Consider the following 17,835-nt stretch of genomic DNA (forward strand, 5'->3'; position numbering starts at 1 on the left):
ATCTCATCATCGCAAACGCGGGACACTTAGCATCTGCCTGATTCTATTCAAAGTCCTTAATATGTGGGCTGTGCATTTAACTCTCACAACACGCCTACGTGGTGGGCACCATGGTTATCTCTACGGAGAAGGGAGCAGAGGCAGGAGAGGCTAGGGGAGTGGCTAGGGTCACGGAGGGGCGAGCTGGCAGTGCTGGCCAGGCTCTGTGCCCTGCCACTGCCCCCTCCTTCCCATCTGGGTGGTGTCCCCGCACTGCTGTCTTTTGCACTCTGGCATGTGCAAGGACTAAGTACGGCATCTGCACAGTAAGATCAGCGTGCAGCAAACGGCCAGGAGGAGGGGGAGTGGCCATTTAGCTTTGCCCCCTCCCACCTAAGACCAAGGTGATCTCTAAACAAGCATGAAAACCCGAAGCTCATCAGCACCGCTGTGTGCTACAGTACAGGGAGCACCAAGATGATGGACAATTACATGCTGAAAATCCAACGCCCAAGAGCCCAGTAAAACAACTGCAAAGGCCCAGGATCATCAGCGTATGCAAATGTACAAGGAAAATCATGACCTTCTCAGTCCCCTTCATTTTGGTGGGTTTAACATGAGAAGAATCATCTATGCTACAAGGCGAGATTTCATTTTACAGCCGTGGTAACCAAGTACATAAAAGCTTGAATCTGTCCCAATAGTTTCTGAAGGATTTCTCCCAGAGTGTCAGAGGCAAAAATAATGAAATCTTGCAAATGTACAGTTAATGGGACCCAGGTGGACACTAACCTCAAAAATGCATGGTCTGTAAGACATTAAAGGCTTGATTTTAGTTTCTGCACTGTTCCTGTTAATAACAATGTCTAATTAAAACATCTGTGAAATACTGATAGTTTTAATTTTACATAAAATTTCCAAAACAACTGTTACACAGTATAATAGGTATCTGAAATGAATAGGTTATTAATGGAAATATTATTTTAAATTAAAATCAGGTTCTAAATTTAAATTAGTTATCTCTGGTTAATGAAGAGAAAAAGAAGTCACCCAGGCTGGGAGTAATACAGTAAGCTAATCTAGTTTTCAACATCCATGAAAGCAAATCCACTCCATCACTTGGGCTACAGGACAATTTATTTTGTTGCTTCTGTTCTGTACTCCACTTGGCACTTCTGACGGATTTCACAGCTGAACTCAGTATTAAAACTACAGCCTAATGTACCCTTTAGTACTTTATAACTTAAAAAGACGCCATTCAACTTTAGTCAGCCTGAAGCCCACCAATTTACCATTGAGGAGAGGGCAGAGAACAAGGCTCCCTGCAGTAGACTCTGCAGCCCTGCTAACCTGATGAATATTTTAAAAGGAACATGCAATCTCAGCTTTCCCTTTTCTTGGATCTCATCTTCTTTTACGAAATAAAAGGGATTAGCCTGGCTGAGTGGCTGGCTGCAATTCAATACCTTTCTTTCTAATTACTGCACAATAAAAGAGGGTTAAACGGTGAGCAGGGCTGAGTGGTCTGTCTAGGCCGGCGCTGAGTGTGTTGAGGGATTCATTCCAGTCGATGAAAAGCTGCATTTCAAGTTGCTTCAGATTCACGGAACGGTTCACAGCAGATGCTGCAGAATGTGGTCCACGGCATGCGGGAAGCTCTCACAGGTTAAGTAAGGAGCTGGGTTGATTTTGTCTTCGTCTGCTGCTCGGTATTTCCCTGAAATGAAAGTAAAGCCCATGAACAAAGGCTACTGCCAGGACGCCAGAGTAATTGCGGCCTCTGAGCACACAGGCCACCCTGACAGTGCCACAGCCCCCACAGCACCTTTTATCCAGGCTTCAGGATGCCACAAGGCAATCCAAAGCCAGATGTGTTCAGCATTTACCAGGCCCTCTGGTCTCTCAGCAATGGATGCTGGATCCCAGGCACTGGGTCACCTGACAGTTAAGGGTGCCCCTCAAATCTCACCTGGTGAAATTTTCCTCCCCCACCAGCCCTAACGATACAGACAGTGACTGAATCAATGCTTTTAGATGAGAGCCCAGACCCTACAGGACAGAGGCCTTGTCAGCTCATGGGTGACTGGAAACGGCATGAGCTGCTGCCCAACAGGAACCCTGTGAGTGGGCAAATGAGCGCACCAGGGGCAGGGAGAGACGGATGGTCACGGTGCTCACGTGCAGGCTGGCCGGACAGGCTGCCCAGCAGGGCACTGAGGAATTCGAGACCCACAAATGACAGCCCGGCACCGCAGAGGAACTGGTCACACAGGGTCACAGAGCGGATCTGACAAACGTCCATCAGGCCGTTCATGACCCCCGTTTAGACGCCCTTAATGTGTCCCAGTGCTCTCCAGGGAGAACCCCAAGTGTCTGCTGTTGCACACCAGGACCTCAGTCACCCAGCTCAGCACCCCTCACACGGTGGACATTCTGTAGCACTGGTTAAATGAGAGGCAGGAAGGAAGGAAAGAAGGGACGGAAGGACGCGGGGAGGAACACCGCTTCAGTCAAGGCCTTGGGGATGAGGCCGACTGCCCTGCAGCCTCGCTGCGGCCTCTGCACTTGCCCTTTCTGCATGCTCTCTCATCCCCCTTTCTGTGAGCTCTATTTATTCTGCAATTTCCCCTATTCTCTGCCTAAATCTGGGTTTCCAAACAATAGGCTCACCATTTTCTACAATACAATCCCTTTTGTTTTCTACAACTACCTAAAAGGTTTTGTCCAGCAAACACGAAGCCTGAATATCCCCAGCCCACAACCTGGCACTGTGGTGGTAACACTGCTCCTGTCCTGTCTTGCTGACTTGCGAATTCCTACAGGAAAGGAGCCAGCATCAAATGCACAAAGGTAACTTCCCCAGCATCCTCAAGGCATCTGTCCACAGTATGGTCCACACAGCAAACTCTACTGCTTATTTCTTCTTAAACTTAAATCCCATTGAGTATAAACCTTTGCCAAGTTTCTGCATGGTCCTCACAGGTAAGTTAATGACTACTTTTTACTATACCACCCACTTCTTTGACCTAGTTGTCTAAGGACTGACGTGTGAAAGTCAGGGTTCTTAGCCATGGAGAGAAGGGCCTGCAGCATGCTTCTGCTTAGTCTGGCCCTGCGGTTTCTACAGACTGACACAGCGGCTTACATGTGTGTGCAAGTTCTAGCAACCTGCACTGTGTCTGGCGTGTGGCAGGCGCTCAACAATGCTGGCTGAGGGAAGGGAGCAGGCCGCCACCACTCAGGCCTGATGCAGCACGGCAGCCTGTACTCTCCTGGATGAATAAATGTAAACGGAGGCAGAATGCAGGAAGCCATGTTGACAACATTGGACAAAGGGTGATCCCATCTTTCCTAGGTCATTGTTTTACATGCTAAACAGATTCTGGTCAGGGCTAGTCACGGAGAAGGCAATGGCACCCCACTCCAGTACTCTTGCCTGGAAAATCCCATGGACAGAGGAGCCTGGTGGGCTGCAGTCCATGGAGTTCGCTAAGAGTCGGACATGACTGAGCGACTTCACTTTCACTTTTCACTTTTATGCACTGGAGAAGGAAATGGCAACCCACTCCAGTGTTCTTGCCTGGAGAATCCCAGGGACGGGGGAGCCTGGTGGGCTGCCGTCTACGGGGTCACACAGAGTCGGACACGACTGAAGTGACTTAGCAGCAGCAGCAGGAACAGCAGCAGGGCTAGTCAAAAGTCTTTACAAATGTCTATGGAGCGTTTAACATGTGTTACTGAGAAACAAATTGCTCAAGACCATCACTGAGTAAGTTAGAATTTCCGTGGTAATTTTCAACACTGAGAAACCAAGCACTTGTCCACTGCATTCAGTTCAAGACCATCAGTGGAACCGGCAGCTCTGTACGCTTCCGGAACAGTGGTCTTACTTGGGATTTTTTTTTTTTCTAACCAAAGATGAACAGTACAAATGGGTCTGTTTCCATGAGCTGAACTTAGCTACATAACTTAGACATTTTAGATGTGACTGTGTGGAGCTGCTGGCTTCTCTACGATTGACCGGCTGCCTCTTTCATGGGCTGACCACAGCCAACGGCCAGTCAGAAAAGAAGGCAGAACCATGGAGACCAGCTAGGGGAGCTGGGCCCACGAGACACTGACTGGCACAGGAGCAGTTTTCACACTTGGTGTAAATCCTTAATTATGTGAGCTAAGGAAGGAAATGTTCATGGGGACGCAAGAATAGAACTAGTTATCTGTGGATTTCCTCAATGCCCGGATCATAAAATGGTGACTGTCAGGAGTCTGAAAATTTCAGACACAAGGGAAGACGATGAGTGTGCCTGCCTTCCCTGACTCCCCGATATGTCCCGTTGTCCTCTTTCTCGCGTCCATCAAAGCAGAGTGATGTTCCAGGGAAAACGGTGATCATTTTGAATAAGAAATGTGCAAGAACACTGTTAGTTCTCAAGCGACTAGAGCCACCACCTGCAGGGGTCCCCTGGCTCACCCCTAGACCTCCTGCATGAGAAGACTGTTGCCCTCTTGGTTCACACTGTGTGTGTTCAGTGGCACAGTCGTGTCTGACTCTCTTGCAACCCCATGGACTTCAGCCCGCCAGGCTGCTCTGTCCATGGGATTCTCCAGGCAAGAATACTGGAGTGGGTTGCCATTACCTACTCCAGGGGATCTTCCTGAACCAGGGATCAAACCTGAGTCTCTCGCGTCTCCTGCATTAGCAAGCAGATTCTTTACCACTAGTGCCACCTGGGAAGCCAGCCCCACGCACAGGGCCTGACAAGTACTTCTTATTCAATTACAGCAGCATCTCATGCTGTCTTGTTTCTGTTCTTAAATTCAAAATAGCTTTCATGCAACCACAGTTTCTTGAACAAACACCACAGTCATGAGTAAATACACGTTTTTCTAAAAATTTCCTGGCGGCCGGTCTTCTATGACTCTGTTTAAGCTCTCCCTTTTCTGGACAACCTGTACAAAGCCTGGCGTATGAGCTCACGGGGCCATTGACGGAACCTTCTGCTGTCACTGTTCCGTCACCGCATCGTGTCTGACTCTCCCCAGGGACTGGACCCCGCCAGGCTCCTCTGTCCACGGGATTTTCTAGGCCAGAATACTAGAGTGGGTTGCCATTTCCTCCTTCTCCAGGGATTTCCCAACCCAGGGACTGAACCCGCATCACCCGCATAGGCAGGCAGATTCTTACCTGCTGGGCCACCAGGGAAGCCCATAGAACCCCTTATCTGCTATTTAATTGATAAGAGTCTGATGACAATTCTCAGACCAGACCCGTGGCTGTCATCCTCAAACACGTGCTATTAGTTCCAAGCTCAGCAGGCACCCCCTGGCGGCAGGTGTCGGGGAGACCTTTTCATTTTATCTGGAAAGGCTGATCAAGTTCTCAGCACAACACCACATGCCCACACACAGCTCTCATGCCTTGTCTCTCCTTACCTTGAGAGGATTTTATTCATCAGACTCCACACTGGAAAATGGCACAGAGCTACAAGGGACCAGTCCAGCCCCATCATCTATAAACAGCCCAAAGAGGTGAAGGGCTCTGATAGAATCTCAGAGTCAGTGTAGAGCTGAGACTGAGACCCAAGACACCTAACTGGTCCGCTGTCATCATGACACCGTATTAGCTGAGGCTTCCCCATTAAGTTCTTTCCCTTTCCTTAAATTTATTTGAGGGACCACACTCAGTTTACTTAATTTTGGTATAGGAAATTGTTACTAAAACAGTACATGAAAAGGAAAAAGTTTTTTTATGTGTGTTTTTAAGACAACATTAACACAAAGTATCACTTAGCTCGTTAGTCCCCAAAGAGGTCAAAGTCATCATTTTATACCTAGTTCAAAAGGAAAGGATATTTTTACAGAGCCCCTCGATCAATGGTTTTTTAGTCAACCGGTGATTTGTGTATCCAGAAAATCATATAAATGCTAACTGTCTTGTGTATGACTATCTCTGAGGAAGTGTGAAAACATCTCTGAACTCGGATCTGATTTTCCTAGCTTTGCTCAGTATGGGCCCTCTCACATTGTCTTTCTTCCCTGCAGTCCTAAGCCCACTTTATTTTTGCTTCGTGGCAGAAAAAGAATTAAAGTACCCAGTGGGCTTTGCCATTTTTTCAAAGACTGTTCTTTAAGAATGGTGTATTTTACCATTCTGTATCAGAGAAAGCTTGTACAGAAGATACGTACCTGTCTTGACTAAGATGCCCCGCATGCCAGCATTCTGAGCCCCACCAACATCATCTCTGCAGTCCTAGAAAAGCATGACAAAGCACTTAGTCCAGCGTCTTCAGTGAGCTCGCCAACAAACCAACCTACCAGCGATTTATTAGGCTGGAATGGCCAACTGCAATCCCATGTTTTCTCTTAAAACGAGAGTGAGGGAGGTATAAAAAAGGATAAACCCACGTGTAACAGTCTAAGGGGGCATACCAATTGGAAAGGGAAGCATCATGGAGGCAGAGGTGAGAAACAAGAGTAGTAACCCCAGTAACCAAACATAAAAAGGGCAGCTACAGTGCTTCATGTTTTGCACATGTACATCTTGTTTCTTTTTTAAAAATATTTTTTATTTTTATTTATTCGTTTGCACCAGGTCTTAGTTGCAGCATGTGGGGTTTAGTTCACCGACAAGGGATCAAACCTGGGTCTCCTGCATTGGGAGCATAGAGTTTCAACCACTGGACCACAAGGGAAGTTCCCATCTATCTCCTTTTAAAACAGATCATGGAAAAAAGGTATTTTATCATTTGGCAGCTCTTAAGGCAAATGATCCAGCTGCAGGGCAGTGAGTGAACTAGGTTCAGAACACAGCTCTCATGCTGCCCACGTAAGACATTATCCTTACTTTTCATCCAACTGTCAGTAACAGGAGGAATCAAGTCAGACCGTATACTTAAACAGATTTTGAGACTGTCTTCACACTTAGGAATAACAGACCAGTTTAAAAGGAAAGCTCTTGTTTTTCAATTCTTACTCAAGATAGGGGTGAATATACTCAGCTAACTGTGATAAATGCAAGGCAATAAAAATCCAAGAAATGGAAGAAACATCAATAAAATCAATCCTGCCATCTCATGTCTATAAGCAGAATTTATTCAGATCATGCCCAAAGACAAACTTTTCCCTTAAAATCATTCATGTAATTTAACAACCACCCTTGGAAATGAGCCTCAGAATTTCTCTCACAATCTTCACTCAAGGTCTAACTTAAAACCTTTTCTGTTGCATCTAAGCCTGCCTTGTGAAGCAGGCAAATGGGGGAGAGGGAAAGGAAGAGGGAGGTGGGAAAAAGCAGACATGGAAAGGGAGGGAAAAGCCACGGCTCTCTCAGACGACAACCCTCCAGACAGCTGAGCTCTGCTGTCACACGCCCTTCCCACCCTACATGCTGTCCCAATAGCAGTGTCTCCAAGGACCACGAATTCTGAAAGCTCCAGGCTAAGGTCACCACTTTCTTGAATACACATTTGCCTAGAAAAGTCAGCTAAAGGCCTGCCAGAGAGAAAAGTTGTTACTGAAAAGACAGTTTTTCAAAGCCGTACTGAGTCCAGTGATAGCCTAGTGGGTTTTGGTGCAGGAACCTAGAAGCAGAAGACGGCAGTCAGGAGGACTGCGATCCATGAGCACCAGCACAGTTCAAGGCAGCAGGGGATCTACAGTTTCTTCTGGAGGGAGTCTGGGGCCCCTAGTTCTACTTCCAGCCATGCCACTCATCAGCTCTGGGTCATCCGGCATGAGGCCTACCTCTCTGGGCTAAGGTTTCTCAGCTTATAAAGTGAGGAGGTTTGGACCAGACAATCTTGATGGTCCCTTCCAGCCTAAGGCATTATTATTTAAAATTGAAATATAATCCTTGCCACCTACCACTGACCACAAGGTAGTGTGCTTTCCAGTACTCTTCCCCTCACAGCACACATAGGAAATAACGTTTTCCCAGTAAGTCTGTTGCTCAGTCGTCTCCGACTATTTGTGACCCCATGGATTGCAGCACCAGGCTTCCCTATCCTTACTCAAACGAGTCGGTGATGCCATCCAACCATCTCATCCTCTGTCGTCCCCTTCTCCTCCCACCTTCAATCTTTCCCAGCATCAGGGTCTTTTCAAATGAGTCAGTTCTTCACATTAAGTGGCCAAAGTATTGGAGCTTCAGCATCAGTCCTTCCAATGAACATTCAGGACTGATCTCCTTCAGGATAGACTGGCTGGATCTCCTTGCAGACCGAGGGACTCTCAGGAGTCTTCTCCAGCACCGCAGCTCAAAAGCATCCATTCTTCGGTACTCAGCTTTCTTTAGGGCTTCCCTGGTGGCTCAGACAGTAAAGCATCCGCCTGCAATGCGGGAGACCCAGGTTTGATTCCTGGGTTGGGAAGATCCCCTGGAGAAGGAAATGGCAACCCACTCCAGCACTCTTGCCTGGAAAATCCCATGGACGGAGGAGCCTGATAGGCTCCAGTCCATGGGGTCGCAAAGAGTCGGACACGACTGAGCAACTTCACTTTCAGCTTTCTTTATAGTCCAACTTTGACATCCATACATGACCACTGGAAAAATCATAGCTTTGACTAGATGGATATTTGCTGGCAAAGTAATGTCTCTGCTTTTAATATGCTTGTCTAGGTTTGTCATAGCTTTTCTTCCAAGGAGCAAGTGTCTTTTAATTTCATGGCTACAGTCACCATCTGCAGTGATTTTGGAGCACAAGAAAATAAAGTCTGTCACTGTTTCTATTGTTTCCCCATCTATTTGCTATGAAGTGATCGGACCGGATGCCATGATCTTAGTTTTCTGAATGTTGAGCTTTAAGCCAACTTTTTCACTCTCCTCTTTCACTTTCATCAAGAGGCTCTTTAGTTCTTCTTCACTTTCTGCCATAAGGGTGGTGTCATGTGCATATCTGAGGTTATTGATATTTCTCCTGGCAATCTTGATTCCAGCTTCTGCTTCATCCAGCCTGGCATTTCGCATGATGTACACTACAAAGAAGTTAAATAAATAGGGTGACAATATACAGCCTTGACATACTCCTTTTTCTATTTGGAACCAGTCTGTTGTTCCATGTCCAGTTCTAACTGTTGCTTCTTGACCTGCATACAGATTTCTCAGGACGCAGGTCAGGTGGTCTGGTATTCCCATCTTTTAAAGAATTTTCCACATTTTATTGTGATTCACACAGTCAAAGGCTTTGCCGTAGTCAATAAAGCAGAAGTAGATGTTTTTCTGGAACTCTCTTGCTTTTTCGATGATCCAACGGATGTTGGCAATTTGATCTCTGGTTCCTCTGCCTTTTCTAAATCCAGCTTGACATTCATGGTTCATGTACTGCTGAAGCCTGGCTTGGAGAATTTTGAGCATTACTTTGCTAGTGTGTGAGATGAGTGCAGTTGTGCAGCAGTTTGAACATTCTTTGGTATTGCCTTTCTTACCAGGGTAAACTGACAACGTGCTCACAGCCAAAGGTCACTGGCTAGGACATCTGATCACCAGAGCCAGCCCTGCCACTCAAAAGCCTGAGGCAATCGATATCTTTAGCTATCTGTGGCAAATTGGGAAGTTCTTCCATAAAGCATATACTAGCAAAAAAAAAAATCAATAGTGAGAGAATTCTTTAGGAACAGGTGGTCTCTGGATTAAGGAATAGTAAAAAAAAAAATATAAGTTTTCTTCAAAAAGACATATAAAGCATTTAATTGTCTTGTATCTGATGGTCTTTTGAATTGTATATATCTCATCACACTACTGGAGAAGGCAATGGCATCCCACTCCAGTACTTTTGCCTGGAAAATCCCATGGATGGAGAAGCCTGGTAGGCTGCAGTCCATGGGGTCGCTAAGAGTCGGACATGACTGAGCGACTTCACTTTGACTTTTCACTTTCATGCATTGGAGAAGGAAATGGCAACCCATTCCAGTGTTCTTGCCTAGAGGATCCCAGGGATGGGGGAGCCTGGTGGGCTGCCATCTATGGGGTCGCACAGAGTCAGACACGACTGAAGCGACTTAGCAGCAGCAGCATCACACTATGAAGACTGTCAGAAATAATCAACAGTTCAGTTCTTTAGAATACCAGTGAACAACTACTGGAAAGCCTGCTTCATGAGTGGCCTCTTATTACCATCTGACAATTGCTGATAAAGGGTCCACTTGTGTTTCAAAGCAGTGCTTTGAAGCTGGCTCCTCCCAGCAGGATAGGTGAGCCCAGGGCATTTCCTGGGCTCTTCTACTTACATCTCCAATCATAACGGTCTCCTCAGGTTCACAGCCAGTGCCCCGCAATGCCTCCAAAAAGAACGTTTTCTCTGGTTTCCCCACGACCGTGGCTTTGGTATCGGTGGCATACTCTAAAGCAGTCACAAATGGTCCAGGCCCCAGGGCTAAGCCATCCTTCCTCTTGTAATACCTGGCTTTGTGGATTGCTATCAGAGGCGCTCCATCCAGGAGTAACCTAGAGAGTCAGAGACAATGGAAGCTGGCTAAAAGCAATGCTTTTTTATGAGTGGAAAAGAATGTCAGACTTACAAAGTAGTTTTATTCACTCACAGAAACAAATAGTTTCGTATTAACTTTTAATGACTTGCTGTCTTCTAATGAATTTGCTAGGAACTGCTGGGAATTACATTCAGATACACTAAAGAAAGGTGATAGATTATTAAATTTGGGATTGCTTCAACCTTTTACCTTTAGTGGTTTTAGACGCTTTACCCAAATCATCAGGGAAAGAGAATTAAGAGAAGTAAAGCTAAATAAGACACTCGAGGGAAGAAGCTTAACTTAATGAGACAAGTTGTTTCAACCTCCCTAATGGTAAGCAGGAGGCTCCTGAGCCTTTTACAATATGACTCAACTGCTGTGCAGTGACACGTTTAGCTAACTCCTAAAATACCTGGCTCCCTCTTTTCTCTACTCCAAAACGTAAGATTCTAATTCAGAAATTTCATAGAGCATTTTACAAATATTTTCTGCTTGTATCATCCCCTCTTCATTTTACCCTTTGATTGCTTCTGCTGTTACTTTGAAAATCAGGCCGTTTTCACTGAAGGACAAAGCAGTAAGGCTTAAGGGGAAATGTCAAATCCCTTTCTTTTTCCTGATGAAGGACAGATACTCTCACACCAACCGAAAGGGCACGAAGAGTTTTCTCGTTAGAGAACCAAACTGCACATAGTTAAGGATCCTCATTAGTGACTCAGGCAAAACATAATGGAAGAACTCCCTCAAACCCCACCAACCCCATCCAAAAATAATCTGCCATCCATCCCAACACCGCAGCCTACATACAGGCACACAGCAAAGAGTCACACACCTATTATCATCGCATCATATACGGGACTTGATAGTCTTCTTAAGCTGCTTTTAACCAATGGAATAAATGATCTCACTAGCTTAATTTACTTTAAGTCATCTACTTAGTTAAAATATTTAGTATGTCCATTGAGGCAGAATTCATCACATCTTACCCTTCACAATTATGAGTAATTAAGCGCTCAACTATGAAACTGCTAAATTATTCTTGTCAGTGGGCATGGAAATGCCTTCCTGTGGGAGATGCAGGATTCAGACATTTATGATTAAATATTTTATTAAGTAAAAACCAATACTGGCCTATTACAGGGCCTTATTGTTAGTTACTACGAATTGCTCACAGCACAGGATGGATCCTTCAAATTTATTCACTAATATTAATACAAATTTATTTCTTAAGCAGATCTTAAAATCCAACGGTTAGGAAACCTGATAAGGCCACTATGCTGGCCCTAAAGAACCACAGCTGATGGCAAGGAGAGAATAGTGAGTGATTTATCTATCTCCCCTCTTGTCATCCTGCCCCCAATCCCATTTATTTGCTACTCTACCACGGAACTGGAATTCTTTATGCAACAGACCTCAAAATTGCTTTTCACTTACACAGCTAAACTAAAAACTCATTTGATTTAGCTTTGTTAATATTTTATTATATATTAACTGGGTATAAGACTTATCAGCTTGATTGATGTGTGTACTTAATTCCCAGGCAGTGCTTTAGTGCCTTCCCTGGAAGGACTGAAACTGTGGGTTCCTCTGCATTTCTCTAAATGGGAACTGATTCCACATGGGCCTGGAGAAGACAGGCATCTCTCAGTGAAGTGGTTCCTGCTTGTCATTTTTCTCTGATAGCAGAAGATTTACTGAATCTTTGCAAGAGCCAAGGCATGTTCAGGATAGACTGAAAGGTAAATTATTTTCTACGACACAGTAAAAGTGTTTTTTAAATAGTTAACACTTCCAAAAATATGAGAAAATAGACACCATACTACTTAGAGGTGTTTGTACATTTCCTAGGCAGGGCAATTGATTTCTTTGTTATCAGAAGTAACCCGTCAGCAAGAAATCTGAGGATATTCTATCTCTATTTGACTATAAGTCCATTGAGGTACAAGAAACAAGAAAAAAAGGCATCAAGAAGGCCTCATGCAGAAATCTTTGGCTATAAATTCCATGTAGGCAAAGGGAAAACACTATAAAAAAGACCTAGCCAGGGAGCACATTATTGAAAGGGATGGTAAAGAACACCAAGTCCAGCACAGCCCGTTTTACAAGACCACTGGGCAATGCCAGCTGAGATCAAGGAGAGCAGGAACCCAGAACTCCAGAAAACCACTTTTCTAGAAAAAAATAAAAAAACAAGATCAACTTTTTACCATTTCTGCTAAAGATGGAACATGTGGAAATGAAACTACATGGCAGCTTAAGCAACTGCCAGAAGTTTCCCATTCGCCCAACATCAAACTACTGAGTCCTTTTCTTCCCACTCCCCCAAACGACTCTCCCCCAATCTTTCTCAGCTTAGTAAATTCACCCCATTGCTCAAGCCAGAAACCTAGCAGTCATCCTTGATTTCTTACTTTCCCTCACCCTTCCATATCCCTTTATTAGCACATCCAGTAACTTCCGAGTCCAAAAGAAAAACAAAAACGTCTCCAGTCTTACTTTCTCTACTGAATCTCTGCAATAGTCAACTCGTCTTCCTGCTTTTTGCTGTTGCCCTATTATACCAACCCATCGTACAGACAATAGCAGGAGTTTTAAAAGTACAGGCGAGATCATGTATGTCCCTGCTCAGCTTAAAAACCTTTCAATAACCTCTTACTGCAAAGGGTATAAAATCCAAAGTCCTCTCTGCAGCCGGTGAGGCCTGGCCTCATCTGGCCACCATTTACATCTCCAATCTCAAGACACCTTCCCTACTGTTGACCACATACCAAAAAGGTCAAACTCTTTCCTGCTTCAGCCCCCACACACTGTTCCCTCCTCCTGAAACACTGCCCCATACTTTGCACACAGCTTTCTTCTGCTCACCTGTCAGATTTCAGCTTGAAATGAGCACACAGAAGCCGCCACTGCCAACCTCCCTACAAAGTGGACTTCTTCCTCACAGTTCAGCTTCATCTCATCTTTTTTCCTTTCTATTAACTTTCCATAGTTTATAATTCTTACTCAGCTGTGTTTGGTTTGTCTTCCTCACTAGCATATAGTCTCCACTATGCCCATCAGTTTTGCTCATCACTGTATTTCTTACTTCAAAAAAAAAAAAAAAAATCCAAAGCAAAATAAAAAAGAAGCAATGGGACACTTCCCTGGGGGCTCAGTGGTAAGGAATCCACCTGCCAATGCAGGAGACGTGAGTTCGATCCCTAGGCTGGGAGGATCCCACATGCCACGGAGCAACTAAGCCCATAGGCCACAGCTACTGAGTCTGGGCTCTAGAGTCCGGCAACCGCAACTGCTGAGCGCACACACCACAGCTACTGAGGCCCACGCGCTCTCGAGCCTGTGTGCTGCAACAAGAGAAGCCACAACAAAAAGCTTGCACATCACAACTAGAAAGGAGCCCCCACTGGCCCCAACTAGGGAAAAGCCCACGCAAAGCAATGAAGACCTAGCACAGTCAAAAAAAAAAAAGCAAACAAAATTATATTTTTAAAAAGCCCAAACAAACTCTGGGACCTTTCACCAGACACTTATTACATAAATTCATTAATAGATGAAGCACCATATTCCTCAGTATCCTGATCCTGATCTATAACACGGAGAATAATGCTTACCTTTTTGGGGAATAAAGATGATACATGCAAACTTTTTCATAATATCTGACAGTAATGATAATTATTTCTATTCATTAATATGGGAAGGGTAGTGTCTGTGCTACTTAAAATAGGTAACAGCAAATCACTTCACATTTATGGGTCTCGGTTTCTTATCAAATGAAGGACCTGAATCAGATTAGGTTTTTCAACCTCAACACTGACATTTTTTACTGAAAAATGCTTTATTGTGAGAGGAGGCTATTTTATACCCTGTTGGATGTTTGGCAGCATAGATGTACTCTTTTCCCCCAGTTATGACAACCAACAATGTCTCCAGACATTGGCAAATGTCCCCCTGGGAGCAAAAATGTCCAGAGTTGAGAACAACAACTAGATGATGCCAAAATCTTCACCTTCATGGACTTCCCTGGTAGTCCAGTGGTTAAAAATCTGCCTGCCAACGCAGGGGACACGGGTTTGATCCCTGGTCTGGGAAGACTCCACCTATGGTGGGGCAGCTAAGCCTGTGCCCCACAACTACAGAGCCCGTTCCCTGGAGCCCATGCTCTGCAACGAGAGCAACCATGGCAATGAGAAGCCTGGGCACCACAGCTGGAGAGCACCCCCACTGGCCACAAACAGAGAAAGCCAGCATGCAGCCACAAAGACCCCCACACATCCCTCAAAAGAACCAGAACAACAACAAAAAAACCTTGCCATTCAATACAATTACAACGAATACCAATCAATCTGACAAACACAAACTACTAAAAGTTCAAATCAAAACAAAACAATAGCAAATCATTAAATATATCAACAGAGAATCCCATCAACATTTAATTGAAACCCCCAGAATATCTCCAATGTCATATTAACACAGCAATTTTCTCACTTATAGTAGGCTACCAACTATCACCACTTCTGTTTGGTATTGTAGTTGAGGTCCCAGAGAGTATAATAAAGAAAAACAAATGAAAATACAAAGACTGGTAGGGGAGAAGTAAAATTGTCATTATGTGTGGTTGACACAATTATCTATGTAGAAAATTCAATTCAAAAGATTTTACAAATAAATTATTAGAATTAGCAAGTGAACATAAGAAGGTCAATGAATAAACACAAGGTTAACATACAAAATCTCAATCATATTTCTACACATTAGCAGTGAACAATTAAAAACAAAATTTAACAAAATACTACTTACAATCACATCAAACAGGAAACAGAAGGATTAACTTAACAAAATAACTAACCTATTCTCTAGAAATTGCAAAACACTGCTGAAAAATGTAAAAATAAAATCTAAATAAATGGAGATATATTCCATTTTCATACACTGGCAGCACATTATTATTCAGTAAGTTATACCCAAATCTGTAGATTTAATGAAGGACCAATCAAACTCCTAGTGAGCCTTTTTGGTAGAAAGAGACAAGTTGATTCCAAAATTCACATGGAAAGGACGTAGAATCTTAAAAAGGACTGAGTTAAAGAATGTATACTACCAGACATTAAGATTTATTGTAAAGCTGTAGTAGTCAAGACAGAGTGACTGCACAAATATGAAACAGAGCCACACATACAGTCACTTGATTTATGTCAAAGCACTAAAACATCACTGCAATTCTGTAAGGCTCTTGAAAGAATGGATCTAACGCAGTAAATGTTGCAGAAACAACGGGATATCTGTAAAGAAAAAAGTGAAATTTACTTCACACAATTCATAAAAATCCATTCAAAACAAGCCCTAGACCTAACTGCTAACGGTAGAACAATAAAGCTTGCAGAAGGAAACATATGGAGAATATTTTCATGACCCTGCTGCTGCTGCTAAGTCACTTCAGTCGTGTCCGACTCTGTGTGACCCCAGAGACGGCAGCCCACCAGGCTCCCCTGTCCCTGGGATTCTCCAGGCAAGAACACTGGAGTGGGTTGCCATTTCCTTCTCCAATGCGTGAAAGTGAAAAGTGAAAGTGAAGTCGCTCAGTCGTGTCTGACTCTTAGCGACCCCATGGACTGCAGCCCACCAGGCTCCTCCGTCCATGGGATTTTCCAGGTGGGCGAAAATTTCTTAAGCACAACAGAAGAAAATACCAGCAAATTAGACTCCATCAAAATTTAAAACATCCTGTTCTCATACTGTTAAAAGAATGCAAACCACCGACAGAAATAAGATATCTGTAGGACATATATCCAACCAAAGACTTGTATACACAACACACACGGGGCTCCAACAAACCTCTAAGAAAACTATAACCCTCAGAAAGGAGAAAAGATTTGAATGGGGAGATCACAAAACAAGTTACCCAATGGCCAGTATGTGAAAAGGCTTCAGCAACATTACTCACAGGGAAATACAGATTAAAACCCAGTAAGATACCATTATACACACCAGAAAGAACAGCCATAGTGACAGAGACTAAGGAGAGACTGGTGGAACTCTGGTTCATAGCTGGTGGGAACGTATAGCTCCATAAAATCACTGTGCAAAATTACTTAGCGATATCGATGAAAGCTAAGCAGGCACTTACCTGTTATCCAGCAATTTCCCAGATACAGACCCCAAAGAAATAAATGGGTATGTCCCCAAAAAACATGTAGACGAATGTTCATAGAAGCTTTCTTAAGAGCCAAAAAGGAAAAATCCAAATGTCCGTTATTGATCGAATAAATTGTGGAACTGCCATAGAACAGACTACAATACCACAAGAAAAATAAAGAACAAACAAAACAAGAACACAGTGCTGCTACATGCAACAGCCTGGGTAAATCTCAAAAGCAGACCGAAACCAAAAAATGCTACAACGGTATGACTTCAATCATATGAAGATCGAAAACTTGCAATACTGACAGAAGTCAGAGCCACGGCTTCCCTGAGGAAGGTGAGGCACTGACTAGAACAGAGAACCTTTTAGGGTGCTGGAAATGTTTTGTATCTTGATCAGAGTAGGGGTTATGCTGCTGTATCTGTGTGTCAATTTCTACTGAGTTGTACACTGACAATCTGCATCCTTTACTGTATAGATTACACATCAAATTTTTAAAGATCAGTAACATTGTATTTATGTAGTTTACTCACCTAAACCTTTTGCTTACGAGTGGCAAGAACTGCCTTGATCATAAAAGAATCTCCCCACGTAATTAAAAAATGAGTAGTAACTGACATTAAACTCAATTCGGTATTCTGTGATCTTCAAATTGGCATATAAAGTTGTTCTTCTGCATGTACTAATGGAACGCTTTAAATAACTCGAGTTCTTAAGTCTTCAACAATTTGTCATCTCCGGAGTGTTTTATTTTTATAGTCTGGACTTTAATTAAAAAGACTGCATAGCAGTCAGCTCTTTCAAAATAGAAAAAGCCCATAGAAATATTTCTAATTTAAGCCCTGCTGCCACACTATTCTAGAATTCCTTATGCCAGGGCTCTCAGAAAAGATTCAGGAGTTGTTGTACAAAGGCAGAAACTGATTCCTGTTGAGTTTTTTCCCCTCCCCTTCTCCTCTTCCCTTTCTAAGGAATTGAATATATTAAATATAAAACTTTTTATTTTTCTTAATGAGAAGGGGAAGGAAAGCAATCCAACATTCAACAGAAACCATTTATGGGGATAAGAATTTCTTCCCAAAACACAGGAGACACTGGTTTCTGCATACCTCTAAGACTTCTGAGTGCTGAAGAATTGATGCTTTTGAACTGTGGTGTTGGAGCAGACTCTTGAGAGTCCCTTGGACTGCAAGGAGATCCAACCAATCCATTCTGAAGGAGATCAGCCCTGGGTGTTCTTTGGAGGGAAT

General features: G+C 43.8%; 1 protein-coding gene across 2 annotated transcripts in view; it reads right to left on the minus strand.

The window, feature by feature from the left end:
- Positions 1-936: 936 nt before the first annotated feature.
- The window catches only part of HDHD2 (haloacid dehalogenase like hydrolase domain containing 2), a 43,589-nt gene continuing 26,690 nt past the window's right edge, over positions 937-17,835 (minus strand). For both annotated transcript variants that reach the window (XM_052660336.1, XM_052660337.1), the window contains exons 5-7: positions 10,204-10,420; positions 6,166-6,229; positions 937-1,696 (exon numbers count right to left, since the gene is read on the minus strand). In XM_052660336.1, the coding sequence (XP_052516296.1) occupies positions 1,593-1,696; positions 6,166-6,229; positions 10,204-10,420 (385 nt within the window). In that variant the 3' untranslated portion in view covers positions 937-1,592. The remainder of the gene's footprint in view (positions 1,697-6,165; positions 6,230-10,203; positions 10,421-17,835) is intronic.

This window comes from Budorcas taxicolor, chromosome 22 (assembly GCF_023091745.1).
Source record: "Budorcas taxicolor isolate Tak-1 chromosome 22, Takin1.1, whole genome shotgun sequence".
Classification (NCBI taxonomy): Eukaryota; Metazoa; Chordata; class Mammalia; order Artiodactyla; family Bovidae; genus Budorcas; species Budorcas taxicolor.